Source organism: Bubalus kerabau, chromosome 6 (genome assembly GCF_029407905.1).
Source record: "Bubalus kerabau isolate K-KA32 ecotype Philippines breed swamp buffalo chromosome 6, PCC_UOA_SB_1v2, whole genome shotgun sequence".
Lineage (NCBI taxonomy): Eukaryota > Metazoa > Chordata > Mammalia > Artiodactyla > Bovidae > Bubalus > Bubalus kerabau.
Genome location: NC_073629.1, coordinates 104,105,754 through 104,114,479, shown reverse-complemented (window position 1 = coordinate 104,114,479; position 8,726 = coordinate 104,105,754). Strand labels below are relative to the sequence as shown.

Here is an 8,726-nt window from a genome sequence, read left to right as displayed (position 1 = left end):
TGGAGAGGAAGAGGGGTGTGGGTGTGGGAGAGGTGGTAGCACTGGGCTGGGAGCAGAGTTTCCGCCGCTCCTGCAAGGCCCTACCGTCCTTCCCTCAGGCACTTCTCCAGGCAGCCAACTCCTGGAGGGCTCTCGGTGGGCTCTCACCCGGCTCTGACCCTCAGGTCCAAGTGAGAGGGCCTCCCTGGGATCACCCCCTTTCCCAGGAGGGCTCCAGGACAGCCAGAGCAGCAGGGCTGCGTCTCTGACCAAGGAGGTGCTGGTGCCAACCTAAGGACGGTCAGGGAGGATCCTGCTCAGCTCGCATGTGCTGTGTAACCCTTACTGGACCTGTCTCCCCGTCCTTGTGTCCAAGGAGCCCAGGGTCCAGCTCTGCCGTACCAGAGACGGATCAAATGACACCACACTCGGAACTGGATGTTCACCTTTCTTTCCAAAAAAAATATCAAGCACATAGTCTAGGTGTGGCAAGGCGGGGCAGAGCCAGGCTGGGGACCTGGACATTACACACCCAGGGGGCCCTTGGTGGAGGCGGACAATTTAACAACTGGTCTGAAAGTCAAAAGAGAGGAGAGCTAGTTAGTGGGGTGAGCAGAGGGCAGCGGGGCTGGGGCAGGGGCTGTGGGGTTCAGGCCCAGACCCAGGGACTGGCAAGTGCAATTCACAGCAGCCCTGCGGCGGGAGCCCATTTCTGGGGCAGGGGTGACATGGCCTGGCTCAGCCATCTGTGTGAGTGTCCACGCAGCTCCAGGCATACTGGAAGACCTGAATTCAGAGGCAGCAGGGCCACGCCTCCTGGTCTCTCTGAACCCACTTCCTTGTGTGTGTAATCGGGGACAAGTGTCATCCTGACGTTACTTCCTTCCTGGGGTTGTGAGAAGCCCCGTGGGCCAGGGGGACAATGGGCTCTGGCCACCCCCAGGGCGTCTTTATTGCTGCGTCCTCCAGGCCCAGCACAGAGTAGTCACTCACTCAACCAGCGGATGAGTAAATAAGTGGCCATGAAAGGAACTGCAGCTGGCTGGGGTGTGGACAGGTCCCTGCTTGTACCTGGCCCTGGCCCTGGCCCCAGCGGCACAGGAGGGCTGAGGCCTGCCTCCTGCCTCTCTCTGAATGTCTGGGTCTAAGTCTCAGAACGCAGACTGGGTGCCTAGGTTGGGGACAAGCTGCTCAGAGCCCTAACCGACCTGGGGGACCCCCTGAGCCCTCCTGGCCCCACCCGGGGTGCTGCACAGGCCGGCGGGTGCTGGGCAGGCTCAGACGTACTCTCGGGCAGCCGTGGAGGGGCCTGGCCGGTAGGGCTGCGGGCTGTTGTTGGCTCGTTCCGGCTCCGGACACGTGCAGCAGAGGAAGGAGCCGCCCAGCAGGGCCAGGCCGGCAGCCGCCCAGCCCACAAACAGGGCTGGGCCGAACTCGTACCTGCGAGGGGTGGAGGACACCATCAGGTGTGACTGTGCCGATCCCCGCCCCACCCCGACCTCCCCCAGGGGCCTCCCAGCCTCTGCCTCGCAGAGCGGAGGGTGGGCAGGGCGTGGGGAGCGGAGGCTGGGCCTCACAAGCCTCCTTGGGCTCTCTGGGGAAACGGGTGAACCCACATCTGGGGAAGTTGGGATGAACGCACATCCTTTCTTCAGCCCCTGTCCCACCACATCAACAACCACCGACCCAGAGCAACCCAGGTTCAGGCTGGTCTGCTCTGTGCAACCTCGGGCCTCCTTCCTCCTCTGGCCAGTGCAAGGGGGTGTGTGGGGGGGAGCCCCGCCAGGCCGTCAGGGAAGGGAGGAACGGGGCAGTCCAGCCACCTCTCTTGGTCATGGTCTGGCCCACGGAACTCACCACTGGGCTCTCACTGCCCTCTGGGGAAGGCCAGACTCCTCCGCCTGCTCCATCTGGCACTCCAGCCTCTCCACCCCTAGGCTAGGCGGGACAGCCCGGCGTCCCCTCTGCAGCGCCCAGGTCTCCCCAGCTTTGGGTCCGAGGCGCCCCCTGCTGGAGTGTCCCGCTATCTGTGTCCCCTCCGCCTCCAGGACCCAGTGCAGATACCACCTCCTCCGGCGGCAGCTTTTCCCTGACCCCTTTGCTCGCCACCTGGCACTGACTCTCACATGGTGGCTGATCGGTTCCTTGCTTATCTGGCTCCCCGGGGAGCACCTTGAGGGCAGACAGCAGCGGCTTCGTCCATGTCCCCAGGGCCCAGCACACAGCCTGCAATTCGGGCAACCTTGAGGAGTGCTGAGGGAACAGGCTGAGTGTCAGCCTGGCGTCTCTGAGCTGTGCTACCTCTTGCTTCGCAGGTTTTCGTGGTTACAGCGGCCAGCCTCGGGGATTGAACCTCGCTCCTGAAGTCTCCTTTTCCTCCCCTCTCCATATTGCTGCCTCCTCCAGGGAGCCTTCCAGGCTGCAACGACCCAGCCATCTCTCCTCATCCTCCACCCCAGGCCTCAAAGTCTGTTGGGATATCTGGGGTTGAGACTGTCCCATTCTCTGCTCCTGGCAGAGCTGAGAGGTAAGGGGAGGGGCCAGTCCCTTCACAGAGCCCCTTATTTGGCCCCCACACCTTGACCTTACAAGTCCTGACCATTTTAGCCTCTAAGTATCTCTGCCCCTCAGCCCTAAGCCCTCTGCTCCAGACCTCTACAACAGGACCTTACTGGCCTTGCCCACTCCCCATCATTCTCACACCACAGCCAGAGGGATTGTCCTGCCTTCCACCCCAAGAGGGGGAAAAGAAAGCTTCCTACGGCTGCAAGGGCCTCTGCCATCTGCCCTTAAGACTTTTCCAACCTCATCTCTTTGGCTCAAAGTCATTGTGCCTCCTACAGAAGTAACAACCCAGGCACTGTGCTAGGTCCCTTACCTGCACCATCTCACAGAACCCTCACAACCACACTGAGCTGTGTCCTTGGTCCTAGCTGCATGTTCCAGGGCAGGAAATCAGACACGGAAAGATTAAGGAACTTGCCAGTCAGACAGACAGCCTGTGTGGAGCTGGGATTTAAATCAAGAGCCAGGGAATTACCCCTTGGGGTGGCTTCCATAGGCCTCCCACCCCGTTGGAGGGCCCAGCCACATGCTGTCTGCTCCCCACACCAAAGAACTTCTCAGCGACAGCTCCTGGGGCCTGTCCCTTGTTTCCCCTCCAGGCGCCCTGCTGGACGAAGGCCAGTGGCCTCAGAGAAGGTGGAGGGAGAGGCCCAGCCATGGCTCAAGCCATGCCCTGGAACTCACCTGGCGTTGACAGGTGTGCTGGGGTTGAAGAACTCCTGGGTCACCAGGGTGGCATACCATGAGACGGCCGTCAAAGTGCAGAGGCCTAAGGACAGGGGAGGGAGGTCTCAGCTCTGCTCCGGCCCCCAGATGGCGACCCAGCATGGGGCTGCTTGCTACAGTCACGATGGTGGGGGAGGAGCTGGGCACTTACCCGCCAGGATGAAGAGGGCACCCCCAGCGATGGCGACACGGTCCTTGGCGATAGGGTTGCTGTCTCCGACCCGGGTGCACTTCATGCCAACGACACTGAGGACCATGGCCACGAAGCCCAGGAGCACAGCCGCCACCATCAGGGCTCGTGCTGACTGGATGTGACCTGGGTGGAGCGGGAGGGACTGAGCCGGGGGTGGGAGAAGTAGGTGGGTGGGAGGAGCCCAAGATGGGGGTGCCTGGAGCTGAAGTTGGAGGTGCTACTTGCGTAGGTGTGAGGGGATGGGGAGGGTGTGAGAGCAGGGTGTGGAGCTGAGCCACACCAGTGAACTCCACCACTCACTCTCGCTTGTGGGGTCCTTTGGATAGTGTGTGGTGACGGGGGGCATGAGTTCTCCCATCTGCTGCTTTCTGACCAGGCGACCCCTTGGGGCCTGGCACAGCTCTCGCAGGCAGTGGGGTTGGGAGGCAGCTTCTCCTGGGGCCTTTCAGATCTGGCAGAAGGAGGAGCTGAGGGATCTGACTCTGGTCACCTTTCCCTCTGCCCCTTGAGTCACCCATGGTAGCTGGATGCCTGCTGCTGGGGTCAGTCCCGGGCCCAGGGGCAGCTCAGGGGATCTGGGTCCCTTATGGAGGCCAGATGACCTGTCTGGTCCGCAGTGGCGGGGGCCATGTGACAGTAGCCTGGCTCAGGCCTGTGGGGCCCTGGGCAGAGGGCGGTGGGTGGGCTCCCAGCCAGGGTAGAGCTATAGTGGTGTCTGTTTATGAGCCAACTTGTCAGACTCAGCCCCACACCTCAGGAGGAGGAGAACTGCCTGCCTACTCAGGTGCCTGTGTGTGGATGTGCATGTACATGCACATGCTTGTGTGTGTGTGTGTGAGTCATGTCTGACTCTGAGACCCCATGGACTGCAGCATGCAGGCTTCCCTGTCCCTCACCATCTCCTGGAGTTTGCTCAAGTTCATGTCCCTTGAATCAGGGTGTGTGTGTGTGTGGGTGCACCCGAGTGCCCGCACACTTGTCTACGTGGCAGGACTGACAAGTAGGTATGTGTGCACAGTGTGTCTGCACAGAGTGTGGGGAGAAACAGAGGGAAGGGTCTTGACCAAGCCCCTCTGAGTGCCGGCGGTATCTCCTCCGACCCTCCCAGAGTCCTGCCAGAGACCTAGTCCTCCCCTTTCCAGATGAGGACATGGAGGGTCAGGGACTCCTTCAAGGCTGCAGTGGCAGCCGGCATGTGGACCCACAGTTGCCAGAACCTAGAGCCCCTGTTCCTGGACAGGGGACAGGCTGACCTGGCTCTTCACGAGTGCACAGGGGCAGGGGCTGGCGAGTGCAGCCCAGGGCAGATGGCAGACTGTGGGAAAGTCTGCTCCGGGCCCCCCACCCCCACTTCCCGCCTCCCATCCCAGCGGGCATGAGGCCTACCTTCCAGGGCGAGCAGCGAGTCATAAAGCTTGCACTGCACCTGACCAGTGCTCTGGGAGGCGCAGGACATCCAGAGCCCTTCGTAGAGGCCCACGGCGGTGATGATAGCGTCACCTGCGTAGGAGGACTGCTTCCACTGCGGCAGGGCTGTGCTGGCGATGATGCCCACCCAGCCACCCATAGCCAGGAAGTAGCCCAGGAGCTGAAGGCCGGAGTTGGCCATGGCCAAGGGAGGCGACTGGGGGTTCCAGGGCTCAGGGCTGGGCCAGGATCCCTGGGGGGGCCGAGGTCATGGCCAGGTGACAGGAGCAGCGGGGTGGGAGGGTGGGGTGCAGCAAGTGGTCAGAGGCTGAAGAGGAGAGGCGGCAGCCCTGCAGTGGCAGCAGCAAAGGCAGCAGATCCAGGCTCTAGAATGCAGGGGGAGGCCCAAGCTGGAAAGGCCAGGGGCCCGCCCACAGTAGCCGCCTAAGCCAGGGCAAGGTCCCCAGCAAAGCTCCTCCTGCCCAGCCCCCTGGGGTGGGGGTGGGGTGGGGCGTGGCCAAGGTGGGTTCTCCTCCCCAGGGACAGAGAAAGGAGGGGCTGGGAGGAGTGACCCGGGCTGGCTCTCAGGGCCTTTCCCCTAGGGGAACCCCTTTAGAAGCTGATACAAGTGCCCTAAATTTCTCATTCCTACCCCAAGCATCAGCCCTGAGATGATGGATGTTGCCATCACACAGTTGATCTGACCCTTGGGGTTTTCTGTCCCCTGCCTGTAGGACGGAAAGAGAATGGAATTCCAATTTACAGGAGGTAAGACTAGGGTTAGACATCAAGGAGAACTTTTTGGAGCAGGTTCTGAGGTCAGCTATGGAGAGACTGGGCTGGGGAGGGGATGTTGGGGAGAGAGGTCCTGGGTCCCTGGGACCATGTGTATCAAAACAGGGGAGGGCCAGACTCACTCAAACAGGGGGTCTGTTTGAGATCTGAGGTTGGGGGCAGAAGAGAGACCTCATGAAGGCTGGGACAGAGCTGGCTGCCAGCCAGCCAGGAGCCTGGCAGGGAGGTGGGAGATATCACCAACCTTTGGCATCAGCCTGAAGGAGGGCAGACTGCTCAGGCTGCTAATCCCTTTGCTGGCTGGCTTAACACTCCTGCTGGGGCCTGAGGCACCAGGCCCTGGCCCCTAGCTCCAGAACAGCCTGGTGGGGAGCAGTGGCCTCTGCACATTCCTGGGGTTCAGGTTGCCCCCGCCGAGAGGCCCCCCTCCCCTCCTTTCTCCAGTCCCAGCTCAGCCCTCTGGAGCAAGGGAATGTTTAACTCTCGTCGACCTCATTAGCAATCCCCTCACGTTCAGTTCGGCTCGCCAGGCGTGGGTGCCGGGGAATGTCACAATCCTGTTCCTGCTCCCGCCAGCCCCCAACCCCGCACCCGCACCCGCTCCTACCCAAGCGTCCCACCCGCCTCGCCTTTCCCCATGCTGCGCTGAGGGAAGGCAGGGTCCTGCCGCCGACCCTGGGCTCCAGGCACCCTCCACCCAGAACCCCTCCGCAGGGGCAGCCCCGCCCACTCCCTCGCATTTTTCACGTGGCTATGCAAACGAGAGGGTGCCAGGCGCTGCAGACAATACTGCCCTGTGAGTCCTCCGGGGCGTGGGCCCTGTTATGGCCTGCGGCCCCGCGGCTGCCAGCTGGGGGAGGGGCCTGCCCTCAAGGGAGCGGTGGGAGATGCTGGGCCTGTGGTTCCCGATACTGTTCCCCCCACCCCCTCACCTCCCACCGCGGTCCTCGGATCTGGAAAGTCCCGAGCCACGTGGATCTGGCTGTCCTGGGGCCGCCTGTGAGTCCCCCAAAGCTAGCCGGGCCTAGAGCCATGGTACAGTCAGTCCCTAATTCTGATCCCTCCACCACGGACAGCGAGAGAGTCGGATCTAGAGGAGCAGGGGACTTCCGGCGCCCAGAGTGGAGACTCCGGGCAAGGGTTTCTAGGCCTTATCCCTCTAATCGTAGACAACCCCTCACGATGGGCTCCCCTTCGTGGATAAGGAACCGAGACTGAGAGAGGTGACCTACCCCAAGCTAGGAAGCCGGGGTCAGGGTGCTTTCCTATCAGATCTGTCTAGTCCACACCCTACCTTTCTTGCAGCACCAGGAGGAACCGGCCTGAGCTGGCTGGCTGTGGAGCCTGTGTCCCACCTCTAAATCATGGAATTAGATTCATGAAATCTAATTAGCTTCATGGAATCACCCAGAGAGCTGCCCAGTGTTTGACAGAGTGAGGACTGCCTGCATGGGGCTGCCACTCAGCAGTTATTCATTCCCGAAGGACTGACTGCCCTCTCCCGGCTGGGCTTGGCTTCTCCCAGCCTTTGTTGTTGTTAAGTTGCTAAGCCATGGCCAGCTCTTTGTGACCCTATGGATTGTAGTCCTCCAAGCTTCTCTGTCCATGGGATTTTCCAGGCAAGAATACTGGAGTGGGTTGACATTTCCTCTCCTGGGGAATCTTCCAGACCCAGGGATGGAACCTGTGTCTACTGTGTCTGCTGCAAGGCAGGTGGATTCTTCATGGCTGAGTCACCAGGGAAGCCCCCTCTCCCAGCCTGATGCAGGGCTTCCTCTGTAAGGAGGATCCAGGAGTCATTCTGATCCCGAGTAGCAGCTGAGTCAGGTCTCTGAGCCTTAGGATCCTCAAGGCCACACAGTCCGGGAGACTAGGGACTACAAGGCTCTCCACTGACAAATGAAAAGCTGAGAATCAGAGACAGGAAGCGAGATGCTTAGGGTCACCCAGCTGCACTCGGGAACTGCTCGCTCCTCCTGGCTGGGGCCCCCACCCCGAGCCCTCCCCACACTGGACCAGACCCACTTTATGATCCACAATGATGCTCACATCTCCCTTGGAAACTCTTATGCCTTCTGTTACTTGTGGTCTTGAGTCTGTTCTACCAAAACATTCTCTCCTACCCCAAAGGTCTTCCCTCACCCATGTTCCAAAGCCCTTTGGAATCCAGATCCTGCTTCTGGAGTTGAGTTCCCTAACCAGGTGCAGCTTCTCCACCCAGGGCTTCTGCCACCCCCCATGGCCCCCTGCAGTCCAGCAACTCCCAGGCATGTGGGGAGAGCAACAAGGCTCAGGAACCCACCCCAGCCTCCATTAAGAGCTAACTAGAAACTTCCCTGGGGTATCACACTTCACTGTTTAAAAAGTGCTTTCACTTACATTACAAGAAACTTAGGGGTACTAGCTTTATCTCTGCCACTGAAAAGCTGTGTGATGCTAGGCAAGTCCCTTAGCTTCTCTGGTCCTGGTCCTGGTCCTCAAACTGAAGAATAGAGACAATAGCATTCATCTGTCTGGGTCATGAGGGAGTTTAGAAGGATCAAAATGGGTGAGAAGTGCTTCTGGAAAACATAATACGCCTGAAGAATTGTGGCTAATGAGGGCTCTGCCCCCTCCCGGGCGATCTCCCCCTCGTGCCCTCTCACCCTGGGTGCAGGTCAGCTGCCTTCTCACCCTGCATGGCTGAAGACCCACTGCCCCTTCCTGCCTGGCAGTACCTGGCGGGGCGGGTGCTTAGTAGGTAGATCTGTGCTGACCAATGACTGATGGGTGTGGAGATGACATTTCTGCCTCCCTCCCAGTGGAACACAGGAGCACCTCCCCCGGTCCTTTCCCCCTGCCAGTTAAGAGGGTCTGACTCAGTTGGTTGCCGTCCAGCACATTCTCTGCAGCCACCATCTGAAACGCTGGCGGCTCAGGAGGTGGTGCTGGCCAAACTCCCCCCAGCTTGGAGTCTGACTTTCCCGTGGAATCCCAGGCTCAAAATGGAGAGGACTTGCCCTAGGCAGCACAGCTAGAAAGCAGTGCCCCTAGCAGCGTGGCCACCGCAGTGTCTCACCCA

At 60.6% G+C, this 8,726-nt stretch overlaps 1 protein-coding gene across 1 annotated transcript; it reads right to left on the bottom strand.

The window, feature by feature from the left end:
- Nucleotides 1-418: 418 nt before the first annotated feature.
- Nucleotides 419-5,557, bottom strand: CLDN19 (claudin 19). The gene is made up of 5 exons (XM_055586999.1): nucleotides 4,850-5,557; nucleotides 3,422-3,586; nucleotides 3,229-3,313; nucleotides 1,267-1,419; nucleotides 419-552 (listed from the first exon to the last, which is right to left on the bottom strand). The coding sequence occupies exons 1-5, from the start codon at nucleotides 5,070-5,072 to the stop codon at nucleotides 504-506; spliced, it is 675 nt and encodes a 224-aa protein (XP_055442974.1). The 5' UTR covers nucleotides 5,073-5,557; the 3' UTR covers nucleotides 419-503.
- Nucleotides 5,558-8,726: the final 3,169 nt, after the last annotated feature.